Source organism: Acanthochromis polyacanthus, chromosome 20, assembly GCF_021347895.1.
Source record: "Acanthochromis polyacanthus isolate Apoly-LR-REF ecotype Palm Island chromosome 20, KAUST_Apoly_ChrSc, whole genome shotgun sequence".
In the NCBI taxonomy this organism is placed as follows: domain Eukaryota; kingdom Metazoa; phylum Chordata; class Actinopteri; family Pomacentridae; genus Acanthochromis; species Acanthochromis polyacanthus.
The window spans coordinates 12,473,948-12,490,112 of record NC_067132.1 but is presented as its reverse complement, the minus strand read 5'-3'; the positions used below and the strand labels follow the sequence as shown (position 1 = coordinate 12,490,112).

At 41.0% G+C, this 16,165-nt stretch overlaps 1 protein-coding gene across 1 annotated transcript in view; it reads left to right on the top strand.

Moving 5' to 3' along the window:
* Window positions 1-13,865, top strand: part of LOC110970356 (guanine nucleotide exchange factor VAV3) — a 111,336-nt gene extending 97,471 nt beyond the window's left edge. The window contains 2 exon segments of the mRNA XM_022220626.2: window positions 6,908-7,059; window positions 9,952-13,865. Coding sequence (XP_022076318.2) covers window positions 6,908-7,059; window positions 9,952-9,996 — 197 coding nt within the window. The 3' untranslated portion in view covers window positions 9,997-13,865.
* The last annotated feature ends 2,300 nt before the right edge of the window (window positions 13,866-16,165 follow it).

The window sequence follows — 16,165 nt, the reverse complement described above, 5'->3', positions numbered from 1 at the left end:
AGATGATCAAAATTGAGTTTCTGGTTACTGTTGTGGGAGTTGGCAAAATAATTTTGTACAAACTGTTGTCTCAGTTTAGGTTTAGATCTCTATGCTTGTTTCATTAAACTTGAGAAGTGGAGTTTTCCACCACTAGGAGCGCTGTGGAGCAATGTTTCAGTGAGAACATCTCTCTATTTTTATACGCTGCTTTTGCCTACAACAAAACTTAGGGTGCATTTTAGTTCCTGGGATCATCCATCCATCATCGATACACCGCTTAACCTTCATTAGGGTTGCAGGGAGCTGGAGTCTGTCCCATCTGACTTAGGGTGAAGGCATGGGACATCCTAGACAGGTCACCAGTCTATCACAGGGCTACATATAGAGTTAAAGAATTACACTCACATTTACACCTACTGGCAATTTGGAATTATGAATTAACCTCTGCATGTTTTTGGACTGTGAGAGGAAGCCGGAGTACCTGGAGAAAACCCACACATGCACAGGGAGAACATGCAAACTCCATGCAGAAAGATCCAGGACAGGCTGGTGAGGCGAACCGAGAATCTTCTAGCTGCAAGGCGAAAGTGCTAACCACTGCAGCCCATAATTCAAGAAAAAAAAGAAAATGTTGACCATAGTTTCTCAAAAAGCAAAGTTATTTAGTTTATAATTCTTTGAGTCACTGAACAAACAGAATCACTATATTTAAAAGCTGGAACCAATCCTAATCAATATCTATTTTTTTATTTGAATTTGATCTAAATGGTTAACGATCAAAATAGTTCCCAGTTGAATGTCTGTTTGACTAAACATTTCAGGTCTGTCCATGACATACATATGTATATACATATACTGTCAGCTTACCAGCTTCAGTGAAGTCTCATTAAACTCCGTCAGTCCTTCCTTCATTAATAGTCTTAATGATGACATCACTGCTTCTGCTTTCTGTCTGGTTTCCTCATCTCTCATCTTTTCCAGCTCTGGCACACATTAATTCATAGAGAAGCATCTTCACTGCCTTAACAGAGTGCGATAGTTATTTGTTGTTAAAAACAGTCCAGTCTCCTCTGACAGTAATTGTTTTCGACTCAACTGTCAAACGGTGCATGGAGAATCCACCGAGCATGTTATTAGATTTGATAACACTCTCTGGTCGATTACTGAAGATCAAATCAAAGTGAGCTTCAGGCGAGCAACGTAGTCTGGTAGAACCTTTAACAAGTGAATGTTTACAGTAGGACTTGAAGGGTAAATAATTCAAATGAAAATCTCATCTGTTGATAGTTATTAATTGTTATTAATTTGGGCATTTATTATTTTTTATTTATATAAATGTATATATGTTTAAACATATAATTTGGTATATTGTGGCAGTAGATTATCACCTGAAGATCTTTCATATCCAATGATAATAATGCAGCAGTATTGAAATGTCAAGTGTTACATGAGGGTAATTTGTGATGTCAGTAACTGAAGCTCACCAGCAGAATATTGTCATTTTTCATTAGTCAGCTCACCTTTGTCCACAAGCATCATTTTTACCCTCAGACGGTATGAAATCTTACAGTCACAGTGTGCGGTCTGTTAGTTATCAGGGTGAAGATTTCAGCAGCGTGACTTTCTTTCTACCTGTTTAAGAATGAGCTGTTTGTTCTGTTGTGAACAAACCTGCAACACCTCAAGACAAAAAAAAAAAAAGAAACAGGTGGTGTCACCAGCACTTCTGATGGGTAGAGGTGGCACTCTGCTGATCGTTTATTTATGCAGCTGCTGTTCCTGCTTAACTCTGCGACTTTGTCAGTCATTACCATTACTAACCTGATTCCTCTCAGCATTCAGCTGTTATTTATCAGGGCTGAATGAAAAAGAACATAATATCCTCGGAGATGTTTTTTTTTTTACCTTTTTGATTTGAAAGTTAACAGGTGTGGGGTATAAAACTTTGAACTGTGCTTTTAGCGAGACGATGTTTTGAAGTAAAGCAACAGATAAAACAGCAGAGCATTGTCAAAACTGCCCATTCGGGAGTGACTATAGGCATTTCTGTGACAAGAAAAGTGGTGATAGATCATTTTGTGGGAAAATGATCAGTGTAAATCATGCTGATTCTTTGTTTCCTTGGCTTGGCGGATTATGTCAGATGGGAATAAAGTTGAAAAACTCCGAAGCTGAATGAGAAAGTGCTGTTTGCCTTACAAAACATACATGTTCAACCCACACACTGATTGTTTCAGGCAATGCCAGAAGAAATGGTTTAAAACCCAGTGTGTGAGCCAAGCAAAGCAACATTGCCCATCAGTTGGTTAATGGAAAATTTATGACTTATCACAATCAGTGGTGAAATGAGATTCGTTTGAAGGCTGCATGCCACTGCGTGCCGTGGAAAAGAAAAGTCCCTGGCTCGCTGACGGTCACGTTTCAAGCAGGAAAAATGTGAACAGATTGTACGGAGCTGTTTGCTTGTTCTAAAGCGGGGCCTTTTGTTCAAACTCAGCTTCAAAACACAAGTCGAGACAGCTCCAATCCAAATTTGTTTTCTTCTGGTGAGGTCTTCTTGTCTTTTAGGCAGCCTGCTCCTGGTGTGCAGACTTCATTTTCTCTCTTTCACTTTTAAATGACTCTTGTTTTGATTTCCATCTTTCCATCTTTCCATCTTCCCAGAGCACTGCTGGAAAACTCCTAATTAATGTTTCAGCTTTGTTTTCTGTTTTTTTTTGTTGTTTTTTTTTTTGGACAGCTTTGTGGATGGCAAAACTGATTGATCGCTTTTTACCAGTAACTACAAAAGCAACACCAGCACTGTTAATCCAGAACACAAATGAATTTGCGTCAGATGACCGTATGAGTGGGACACTGGGCAGCTGATTGGATTCTAACGCTGTGAAATGCAGCGCTTGTGTGTGTGTGTGCGCTTTATGTCTCGTCTATTAGTCAGGCAGCTCACATTGTGCATTCCAGTGTGGTCCACAAATCAGATTTTGCAAAAATGAAGCATGTAAAATGCAGCTGGTGTTTCGCTGGCTGTTTGAAGTGGAGGGCGATCCCTCTTCATATTGCTCGTACCTAGACACCATTAGGGGTTGCTGAGCTGTCTCTCAGTGCACTGATTAGTATTCATTTTAAAAACCACTGGAGCTCTGTTCTCCTTACAGCATATCAATAACCCAGGCCAGTTAACTTGCCAGCAGTATTGTTGGGAGCGACACATTTTTCATAAAGTTTGGGCATTTATCTGCCATAGTGGGGATTTGATTTTCTATTCCCAGTGGCTGAAACGTGGGCTTCTGTGCAGCGGTGGGTTTTAAATGAATGGGGGCTATTGGGTGGCACTGTTTTAAAGAAAGGAGGCACATTTGAAAAATGAGTAGAAATGTGTTACCGCTCAAATTTAAATTCCTGCTTCTGTGTGATAATGGATTATACATTGTTAGACGGCACAATCAATAATAAATGAATTCTAAATAAATGCCGCCAGATATTTTGATGTCAAATAGTAAATAACTTTTATACTTAACTTCACATAGCCTGTGATCATGGACAGATTGTGGATTCAGACATATAAAAAAAGGCTCACAGCGTTTGTGTCTCTTTGGGTTTACCCTTTAGGCTTTTTGCATCTTTTTGCACTCATTGAGAGTCTTTTTGTGATCGTTTTGTGTCTCTTTGTAACTGTCCCTACAATGTATTTTCTGAGTTTTTCCTTGTTTCCCATTGTCCAGATAAGACTGTTAATTACAACACGAGGTTTTCATTGGTTTTGCTCACCTCACTTAAACTCTTCTAGACAAAATTATTCTTTGGCATCCATTCACAGCCAGCTACTTTTATTGAATTTATTCTCTTTCTACTTCTGAGCGAAACCTTTTAAGCATAAGTTTTTTTTGTCCCGATTGTGCTTGTGCCAAAGCTTCTATGTTCTGTAGTTACATTCCAAAATAACCCAGCGGACTCAAATTTATCCACGGAAACTGAGGTACTAATACTTTCAGGGTTAGAGGTTCTATTCCCCAGAGCAAGGCACTGACACTGCCAACTCTTAGACATTGTTGGAATCGGATCAATGCCTGTAGCTTCTTTCTCTGCCAGTAGAAATATTGGAAGACAGATAGAAATACAAATGCAGTGAATCTCTAGTGGGTTGTTTTTTTTTAAGCTATATGCAAGATGAAGACAGTTTTTTAAAGTAGAGAAATGTGCGCTGTGGACATTGTTGGCTTCAGAAACACTACATATAAAGCACTTAGGAGAGTAGCGTAATAATAGAACAGGAATTAAAGCAACTTAACTGGTGTCTGATAAGTTATTGACTTCAGAAGTTGTGGTGATGTTACAACAGGATGATTGTCTTCATTAATATGCAGATGGAAATCTATTCCCTGTGCTGTAATTGTGAGTACACTGCATGTTCTTCTCAATTAAATGGAGAAGCGAAGATGTCATACTCCATTACTGATGCTGGCATCATTTTGGCCAACTGGAAACAAGATGTGTCATCAGTTAATGTTTCAACAGGATCGCCGTTGTGGCGTGGATTTCTGTGGACCTGCAGTGTTTGACTTTTAACTCAGTGAGGACGATTTTTCACTTTCCCGACAGATGTTTTATGAAAATCTACTTCAACATGCCTGAGTGTGTTGTGTACATTTAAAGCTGCTTTTCTAGCTTGTTGTTGTGTTTATATTCTATTTCAGCTCATTGTAGGAGTTTGTAGAAGCAAGAGGTTTTCAGTATTTAAAGTTCCAACCAAGACATCAAGAAATGACTGTAGGTTTTGAGAAAGTTTAGGGTTTGATCCCTTGTGTTTGGGTTCAAAATTACATTTTCTAATTATAGGACCCGCATTAGTCCAAACTGTGTAAATACTTCCAAGGGCACTGAGCATCAATGAAAGAGCTGCTACCAGTGGCGGTGGAGAGGAAACTAGCTTCTCTTGTGCCTGTCATCATTTATTTTTTATCAAACTGAGACTGTGTTCTTTATTGCTTTGAAAAAAAAAGAAGGAAAGATCAAAATTGGAATTTTTAAAAACATGTTTTATTTTCTCTCCTGTGCCTCTCTCTCCTTCTACCATCCCTCCCCATCCCTGCCCTCTCCCCTCTCGCATCTCTGCGCTCCCTGCCTGGCCTGCCCTGCCATAGCCCCATTGCTCTGCGGCCTCTCTCTTGTAACTCCTGCCGGCTACAGCTTTGTACCTCCTTCCTCTGCTCCCTTCTGGTCAGGTACAGGTATCACTTCTCTCTCTGTCTGTCTCTCTTAACACTCTTTCTTCCTGTCTTTCCTTTCATGTTTAAGGCTGCTTTGCATGCTGGCTGTAGCTCAGTGCATTCACATCATCACATGAATCTCGGCCATTACATCTTTCATCTGGCTCCACATTGCGCCATTTCACCTCGTACATGGTTGCGTGCACGTACATGCCATCCTGTGTGGAGAATAGGGACTGTTTGTTTTCATGCATGTGTGTATGGTGTGTGAGTTTCTGTGTGTTTGCATGGAGATAGCAGCGTGTGAGGCAGAAAGCAGTGTTGAGAAAAGAAGTGGTGTGTGAGTTGTTTTCTGAGGTTTATGCGGCCGAGTGTGCTGTGTGCTTGTGTGTCTGTCCGTCAAAGTAAAGGTGGAAGTGTTCAAATACACAGAGCTCCTCTATATTAGATATTCTATCCCAACGGCCAGGTTGTAGAGGTCTGACATTCCATTTCCACCTGTCAGCTTAGCCCGGTCCGACCCACCAGTCAGTGTCTGGAAAGGAAGAAAGCCGGCAGGGTGGGATGGAGCAGTGGTAACTAGCTAACCTGCTCCACATCTGTCTCTCAGACCGCTGTCTCCTCGACAGGAGACACCTAATCTCGCACACACTGCTGTCAGAACACTCCAGCTGGACTGCTTCAACAAAACCCATGGACTACACAAGTATAGCGCATTAAGTCAGTGAGCTGTACCTCTCTTTTGATGCTAGAGGATGTGAAAATAGACCCTACACTGGTAGTAAAGAGTTTGTTAAAACTTCCAGCACATTAGTACTGCATGCTTATGGTCAAAACAATCAAAACATTCCCTGTCTTTTAAACTGTAGTTTCACCCTTTGATGCCTGAACATATTTACAATTATTTTACAAAAAATCCTTATTTGTGTTTTTGCTTTCAAGCTGATGCGAAATTAAATGGAGATTGTTAATTTGTCGATAGCACATAGAATAGATATATAATAATAATACTAGTAACAGATACATGATAGTGTAGGACCCACACCAACCAGTTATGTGAGAAACTAGTGCTTGCTAAAGGTTCCTAGGTGCGTACTGAATATGCACAAACTGGCATTGGGGGAATGGATGCGCTATTTCAGCTGCAGATGAATGCAAGCGGTATGATGCAAATTCGCGACAATCAGTTTAAAACTACCTTAAATTACTACTTCAATTAGTAACAACTACTTGTATAACCATTAGTAAAAATCTAAGCCACTCACTAACTACTAGATAGTTTAAAACTGGTGATTATGTAAATCTGGTTGCAGCATTAAAACATTTTCCTGGTATCTACTTTTTTGTTGAATGCTTCAGATGAGATCGTCTGAAGTGCTTTATTGAAGCTTTGGTGGGGAATCATGGCAGTGTTGTGTATGTTTGGACTCTCCCCCCCAACCTCTTAGAAAATGGAATTAGTTGCAGATAATGCATACATAGTTTTCTATCAAATATCCGTAGCATTTTTTAATCAAAAGCAATCATAAGCTTTTCCATGACTTAAAAGTGAGTTTTAGTAATTACAGTATTTTTAAGGTTATTACCCTCTCCATCTCTGTGTATATACGTGTGTATAAAAGTGTGAATGTGTACATGTTTGAATGGATTGAATAGTTTTTAAATCTATAAACTGTCTATCATCACTTTGCTCACTCTCCCACCTTTTCTTTCTCTAGTGTTTACCCCCAAAGTGATCGGTGTGGCGATAGCGAGGTACGACTTCAGTTCACGTGACACCCGGGAGCTGTCGCTGCAGGAGGGAGACGTGGTTAAGATCTACACCAAGTCAGGAGCCAATGGCTGGTGGAGGGGCGAGGTCAACGGCAGGGTAAGTGGCAGCAGAATGGAAATGGCGGGGGGATGTAATTTTGTCCCATTCTGACTTCCAGATTATCAGCCTTTCTCTAAAAACACAGCACTCACAGAAATTAAACTGTGATTCAGCTTGATATTGCAGTCGCGTTCACATTCAGTGATATTTGTTCAACACACAGAAGTTTAAGAACTTTCATTAGCTGTATTTACTCAAAAATAATTCTGCTTGTTAAGTTCCTAATTCCTAAATTGTAGGTAGCACTAAAAGCAGGCGTTTTGTAGAAGAAACATTTGGCAGATATTTTTGTCTCCAAGTACTTGGAAAGGACTGTTGAAATTTTTTCATTAGTCTGTCATGTACTACTTATCTTTTTCCACATATCATCTCTTGGAAGGGTTCATTTGCTGCTCTTGTACCACTTAAATGCATAAATTTTCTTTGCCAATGCCAAAAGCGCTCTATAACCAGGCATACAATGCTGAGAGGATCCAAGTTCTAAATGCAGGAAAATATATGTACTGACTCCCACTCGCATGCACTGCATTTTAGCTTGGCTCAGAGACTAAGTGTGCACTTGTATAAGTAAGTAACGTGTCTGTGCTGAGAGTGTGTTTTGTGAGCAGCTGTGTTTAATGAAGAAGCTTTTCTCTTTTACTAAGCCTGATGTGTGTGTTGATGCTGCTCTTGTGAGTAAGCAGAGTGAGTAAAGTCTGTGGAGAGCTGTTAGTCTCTCTTTAGGGCCGTCAGCCAATAAACACAGTTGGTGCTCCTTGCTGGGAAAAACAGCTGGCTCTGTCTGTTGTAAAGGACTTTTCTGGGATTATACCGTCACATCAGATCAATAGCATTTCGAGAAATAATAAAATCTGATCAAATCCAAAGATAATCATATTGACAACATCTATTAGAGCTACAGCATTTCCTTAAAATTAGATTTTTATATAATCTGTGTTTCTAGTTATGTCATTTTTTTTCATTGAGGTTTTTGAAGGTTTATGTCTCTAAAATCTACAAACTTGTTATCACACTCCTAAAACAAATATTGCCATATTTACTCAAGATTCTCATTGACAGTCATTTTGTTCAATTATAATTACAATGACTAATTTAATTACATTTAGCGCAAAATGTAATCAAGCTTAATCCGTGTTATTAAAAGGTTTTGGCAGTGCATTGCTAACATTTATTTTTCAGCTCAGGTACCGTGCATGAGGATTTGTGACACAAACAAGTAAATTATTAAGCGTCTGCCAGAAACATTTCATTAGTGTTTAAAAAGTAGCTATTGACAATGAAAAGAGCCACATGAAATATTTTGTTTCATTTTAATGGCAGGAAAATTAAAACAGCAATACACAAGAAAAGCATTCGGAGTGAAGTACTCCGCCAAGGCTGATCAGTCGTTGTGTCTTCTCCAACAGATGAAATCTTGAAAAAAATTGTAGCAGAAGTCACAGCACCATAGAATGTGGCTATTTCATATAGATGTACCCACAAACAAAATGACCTTTACGCTGAGCACAGGCGTGTGTTACACATGTGCACGTTACGTATGGATACTGAATCGCGTGACATAAATACATAGCAGGCAACGAGAATTGATGGGACTCAGAAACACTCCTACAATTTAATCAATTGTTCCTTGTATCATTTCGAACAGATAATTCCCGATAAGTCCACAATGGTCGATTTGTAGTAGGATCACAATCATGTGATCGGCAGCAGACAGCTGACGTGGCGTTCACTTGTAGTCATAGTTACAGTGACACCATGCTGCTATCTCCCAATGATACAGAAATCTTTAACAAATCCATGGATCCAGACTATAAGCCTCATCACTGCCAAAATCTAATCAAGGGGTCCTTGTGTCATTTCTGACCTTCCCTGAAAATTTCATCCAAATGTGTTGTTGCTTTTTTGAGTAATGTTGCACACAGACAGACAGACAAACCAACACCAATCGTCACATCCGCTGAGGCTCCGCCTCCTTGATGAGGTAATTACAGATGAGTGGCAAATTACAGGAAAATTCTGAAGCCTTGACCCCAACAGTGAGGAGATCTGGTGGCTCTGTGACTGTCTGGGACATTTTCCTGCTGTGGTGTTGGTCCACTTGTCCATTTAGAAGCACTCACTGCAAATCAACACTAAGTTGTTCTTTGTTTTATAAAGTGTGAGTTAGTAAGGCCTAACACCTTACTAACTCACACTTTATGAATGTTTGTCCTTCAATTTGTCGTGTCTGTATATGTTCAGGCTGTCGTGTTTAGGATGCCATTCAGGAATGATGCTCATTGCTGCCAGTGGCAGCTTGTGTAATATCTCTTTATCTAATGAATGGATTGGCACAGATTGTGATAGACATCAATGCTGCATGGATCCCTGCGTCTGTGGGGCTTTTCATGTAGGGCCACCAGCTGATTAGTGTTTGACTTTGCCCAGTTTTGTACATATTTAGTCACAAACTGATGACGTCTTAATTTTCCTCTGCTGTGCTGGGCTGCGTTTAGGGCTAATTAGCAATTGTTAGCATGAAATAAGAATGTATCTATGGTGGACATTGCACCTGCTCAGTATCAGCATGTTAGAAATGTCACAGTGTCTAAATGCAATCTCACAGAGCATCTAGCGTGGCTGTAAATGCTTAGCCATTTTTGTTGTGTATTGTAAGTGATTTTCATGCAAATGTTTTCTCCTTCTCAAACATCATTCAGTTCTTTTCTGTGCCAGATCTGGTAAATGCAGAAAATCAGTCTCTGAAGTAGACCGAGCTAAATTACATTAAGGGAAAGTGGGTTCAACATGAACTGCAACTCTGCATCATCAAAACAACTCAAGTCCTCACAGTGTAGTGCTGTCACTCAACCCTTTACTGATTTCCTATTTCCATTTTTCCCCCCTCAGGTCGGCTGGTTTCCATCCACGTACGTTGAAGAGGGTGAGGAGTGAAAGGTCCGATATGGGAAGAAGAGTAAGATGAAAGAAGAACGGCAGCGGAGGAGTAAGCAAACTGAGCGCATAACAGTGACAAACAGAGTGAGCTTCTGCACCGCTGCTCGCTCCAGTGTTACTTTTCAGAGCAAAGCAGACGGATTCACTCTCCTCCACGGTGCCCTGTTGCCTAAAACCATCCCGGAGGCCTTTGGGAGAGAAAAGGGCTATAGTACATTGCAGATGCAAAGATGCCCAATCATTTCTGGTTGACTCTGTGTGGCTAAGCGACTCCACCAACTAGCAGCTTGCCTGTCAGCGGGGCACAAGCCCTCGCCAGACACCCCCACCCTCTCCCTCCTTACTTCGCCCACCCATCCATAATTCATCCTTCGCTCCCTTCCTGTCTGCCCCAGCCAGCCGCAGACCCCCAACTCCCACCTGTTTCCACCTGCCAAGTCGGCCGTCGCCAAAACTGTCAGAAGCAGATACTCAAAGGCTGCTCTTCCATTCATGCGCTCATCCGTCCATCCATTCATCCATCCATCCTCCCCGCCACTCCATGTGGGAATAGAGTCATGTGACAGCTGGAAGAGACCTACACTGTAAAGTTTTTTTATCCTTTCATTCTCCTCTCATTCTGAAGGAATTTCAGTCAGTTTTGACCTTGCCTGTGTGTTTGTTCCACTAATGCAGGTGGTTATTGATGACTTGATGACCCAGATTCATACACACACACACCACCCACCTCTCTTCCCCTTCAGATTACGATCGCCACACACTCACTCTTACAAGAGATGTGAGAGAGGGATGGCGTCGGATAGCATCGCTGCACAGTGCCAGCAATTGATCGCTGTTGTTCCTATTTTCCTCCCACCTCCTACATTCTTTATCTCCGGCACAGCTTCTCATGTTTTCAGTTGTCTTGGCCGTTGGCGAATGGGGCTCTTGTTGACAGAGCTGCCACCGATAAGAGCAGAGGATCGCTGAGGGTTTATCTTATTGGAGGCATTAGCAGCTTGTCGCAGAGTCTGGAAGCCACCTGCCCCCTGAACCTGTAACATAAGAGAAGCAGATGAAACACAGACACAGTCCAGCTTTGTTCTCCTTAGCTTGCAGTCTCCTTTTTTTCATTTTTTTTACAGCATGCTTTGAATTATTGTCGAAACCTAGATTTGTACTTTTGCAGCATTTTCCACAAAAGAAATTTGCATCACCTTAATGGAGATTTTGTGTCTTGTAACTGTACATGCAGCTCCAGAGCTATCTTCTCAAGACTACAATTTTGGTATTCCATTTAAAAATGTTAGTTTTTCGGAAACCTTTCTGTGCTGCTTATATCTTCCTGCTAACTGTCCTCCCTCTCACCTCCTCTCCCTTCTGCATTCCATCTTCACCTCTCATACACTTGGTGCAACAATGTCTCCTTAATCCACAGTGAAAGAGGATTTTCCCACTTTTAAAGGAATAATACCTTTACAGGAAGACACGCTGCATGGCACACCAGTAATGTCACGTTCACTGGAAAAGGAGGCAAAGAACACAGATCCAAAGTAGTGATCAACTTAAGTCTGGAGCTGGGAACGGCTCGGCTTTGTGCAGCGGCGTCGCTTTTCTCTTATATCGAGAGACGTTTTTCGCTGTAAAGCAAACGTCAAAATATACATCGCTGTCTTTTTAGCATAATGGAAATTTTACTCAACTGATAGTTAATGAGCCAATGGTAGAGTGATGTTCACACTACATTACAAGGGACTCGTTCTCTAGTGTCCTCAGTTTAAAGTTCTACATTTCCTGCGTTCCTCCTCAGTTACACCTATGCATGACGTTTTTAAAATCATCCATGTTCTCATTTTTAAGTCATAATTTAACATGCCGTGTACATATAATACAATTATATCTGCCAGTGAAACATGGGGTTGTTTGTTATGGCGCAGCATTTCCTAGTTCACACTTTAAGTGACTATATAGTGACATTATGGTGGACATTGGGTTATATTAAAGTTTAACCACTAGATAAGATCAAAGAAGCCGTCATGTGGCTAACTAGAGGATCCTGCCTGGAAAGAGCCCTCTGAGCCGTCATTCCAATCAAAGCTACTTCCCCTCCCCTGTCATGTTTTCATTGTGTTCATGCCACTGGTTATTGCGCTGGAAATACGTTTTGTGAATTTAAGTGAGACTGTATTGTAAAGATATGCTTTTGTATGCACTTAATGGAGCCATTATGTTTGAAAATCATTAACAACCCCTGCCAGCCCTGTCACTCTACTCCTTTATGATGTATGGCAAAGATTTTTTTTGTTCTCAGTCACATTGCGTCACCACTGGACTGAAGAAATGTGTCAAAATGGGCCGTATTAATGCACTTTTGCGTTCCCTTTCCCAGTGTTCATCTTGTCAACAGTGTCTTTAAGTGACCACTAGATGGAAGCATCCCAAATGCAGCGCCTCTTCTCCGAGCACAAACCTTCAACTTGATAAAGTTTGGAGATGACATCATCTGATTAGGAGCTGAACAATATTTTTAAAAAGCAGCAAACCTCAGGCTTGTTGCTGAGTGTGAGAAAAGGAACACGACTAAGTCATCAGAGTGTTCTAGACTGAGGTTTTTCTAAAGGTGTCTCATCAGACTGTAAATATCTGTTGATATGATATGAAATTATTTGTAGAATACGGTGCAGTTATCACAATATCAGTACTGACTTTCACTTCAACGTCACATCTTCAGGAAAGTTTGAGTCCAGTAAGAACTCTTAGGTTTCTACTTCCCAATATGTCTGCAGTGACTGAACAGTCAAAACTTTAATTTATGACATCTTTAGAGAATCTTAGAGAGAGCTGTGCTGCAGAAAAGGCACAAATGTGATCCAACGCAAGCTTCTCTTCCATCTTGGGAGAACTGGAGAGCCAGAGTGGGCTTCTTTAATCGGAGACTCGGTAATCCACTCCTGCTCTCCCTCCTCCGCCCAGATGAACTCTGACAGCGGAGCCATTTACAACTGCAGGCCGCCTTCTCCACCAAGTGCGCTTCCAGATTTTTTTGTGCGCAGGAGGGACGGGAGGAAGGCTCAAGGGTATCTGTGATCTAATCATTACACCATCTCCTCACCTCAGCGACCTCGCTGCATTCATCTCTCTGTCGGCTCCCCTCTCTCCGTGTCACTTCCCTCCTCTCTCTCTCTTTACTGCTCTCTTTCCCCATCTATCTTTCATCCAATCTCTGTCTTCTCGGTTTCTCTCTGTATTCTGTCCCTCACCCTGATGCTCTGTAGGCTGTAGCCGTCCCTGCTGTATGTTGGCGGAAGGAAAATGGAAGATTCAGTATTATTGGGAAAGGAAGGAGAGTGGCGCCCTGTATCTCTAGACAAGCACAGCAAAATGAGGACTGGTTTAATTTTACCACAAATTAATAGGCTCGGAGAAATGATGCCAATTACAGAATGAAATACAATTTGCTCGCACCACTGTTATCTCCTCACGTACAGTGTGTGCACAGATTATGTCCGTATGCGTAGGCACATCCCACCTACATGAGGAAAAGCATCTCGCCAGGATTCAGGGCTGGACTGAACAAACAGCAGTCACTCACACATGAAGGAAACATGCCATAATCATACACTCCTGTCTTTTGTTTTGCTGTCAGCGCTCCGTCTTGACTGAAGTTTGCATCCATGTCAGTGTTTTGTAATCCCAGTGAAGCCAAAGATGTACGCTGTACTTACTGTACGCTCAATGTTATGTCTCATAACCACGGTACCCGACCGCTGTGGCCTAACTCTAAAACCGTGCAATCCTGACTGTGTAGCATAACCCTGTATTTTTGCTGTATCATACTGTAAATGATGTACATAGCACATAATAAACATATACACTGCTTCTTCTAATGTGTCGGTATTTCTTGTAGTAATTTATTGCGGAGAACATAATTTTGTATAATTCCTTTGAAAGCAAGTGAGATTCAGGCAGTAGTTTGAGAGATAGGATGAGTCTGAACAGTCACTAAAAACACAGAGGTGTGACATGAGTAATACATACCTGTATAATTCAAGATAATTCACACCAATCTGCCACAACATTAAAACCGCCTGCTTAATACTGTGTCAGCCCCACACCTCCAGGGGAAGTCCTGTGGTGTTTCTCACCAGGACATGGATCCTTTGGGTCTTTGGGGTTCCAGGGTGGTTCAAGCTAGTTCTGGCAAAACCTACAGACACTGAACTGAATTGGGTTCCAGTAAATTTGGAAGTTGGGTCAATAGTACTTTTTTTTCCTTGAGCCATTCTTGAGAAAGTTTTGTGTGACATGATGCATTGTCCTGCTGGGGAAAGCCTCTGCTGTCGGGGAGTGTTGCTGCCATGAGGGTATGTTTAGTCTAAACAGATGCTTAGATGGGTGTCAAAGTAGCATCCACATGAGTGATAGGACAGAAGGTTAGCAGCAGAACACTGGAATGTAACAAGATTATCAATTTAATCACCTGTCAGTGATTGGTTATTGCATAAAAGTGAAGCATAGCTCCATATTAAGCTGTCCAGTATTTAAATTGTCTCAAATTAGTATTACCTCCTAATTTTATAAACCAATAATATGTAGAATGATAACACTCAGTAAGATGCCATTCCACTGAATAAAAATGAATGTTTAAACACCTCCTGTGCTGAGTCTTTTTAAACCTTGTTAACATGTAAACATGGCTTTTTTTAATTGCCATATTAACAGTCAACACTATAGCTGACCATTTCCTCTTTGAGGCTGCAGAGTACTGATGACACAATAATAAGGATTCACACATCAGTTTCATGTGTAACAAACCTGAGGAAGTCAACCTGGTAACTGCTGGTGTGGAGCTGTTTGTATGATTATTCTTGTTTAGATTTAGGTTCTGGATTGAACATGTATGACTGAGTCACTCCAGTATTACAACTTGCTATTGTGGAGCCTAAAGTAGTAATGAAGTGTTTAAACACAGTCGTAGGTGAGCTTGTGTTCTCGATCTGCAGTGTACAGTGCTGCAAGGGCTGTCAACAGCCAGTTCGTGGCATTAAGGGATTATTTTAATGGAAAATACCTTCAAATATTTAACTTTGACACCTGGCGATGAGTTTTTTAGCAGGTTAAACCACTGCTGGAGAGTGGCTTTAATTCTGCTAAAAGTACAGTACTAGTGCTTTTACTAAGATCAGCTTTGCATGTGGGGCCTTTACTTCTAGTGCAGTATTGTTATTTTATGGTATTTGTACATATACTTTAGGATCCACATGCTTCTGCAAAGCAAACCTGATTGCCGCCAGAGCAAATAACAGCAAAAGAAGATCCACAGAGCCAGCATGAGTTTAATTTCTTAAGCGAATAAGTGTGACCCATATCCGTTCAAGGGTAAAATAAATTAGAAATCAATAAACAAATACAGTTGGTAACTAAAGAGCATGTTGTGCCTCAAGGCGCCGCTTTTAATAAGAGCTTGGGTGAGTAATTTTGGGTTGGTGGATATTTATATATAAATATATTCAACAATTGTTTTTAATAAGACAACAGTAAAATGGACTCTGATAAATTCAAGGCTGAGGCACACATTATGATTTTGACTGAGTGTTGAATTCAGTAATAAGGAAACGGCTTCAGCACCTGCAGGGTTACAGTGAGCTCATTAGGTGCAGCATGTAACTCTTTAATACACATAAATCACGAAAAAATATGGACATGAAACAGCCTCTGGACCTCACCGTGGTCAGTTTCATCTCTGACTGCTCAGTTTGCCCGAAAGTGAACATTCTCGCCCAAATTAGGGCTTAAATGACGCAGCTTTTGTTGTGCTACTGCCGTGTTTTGTTGCTGTTCCCTCTGCAGGACTTAAATAACCTGCAGCCGGTGGGGTGCTGTTTCTCACTACCTTATTGGCTAATAAGTGTGAATGAATGTGGGGATAAACAGTGGGTCTTGTGGCTGTGATCATGCTGATAATAATGAATCAAGCAAACCTGACTTCTAAATATAAATGAATGCAAAAAAAAGGTGCATGCTAAGAGTACTGTGGGTGTGTGAAAACATGCAGTGAATAGTTGTACGTATGTTGAAGAAGTTGTGTGTACAAGACGCAGACCATATGCTGGTGCTTCTCTGCAAAAATCACCAGAACTGGGTCTTGTGTTTATTGTGTGCGTGCCCATGTGTGGGTGGTGGTCTC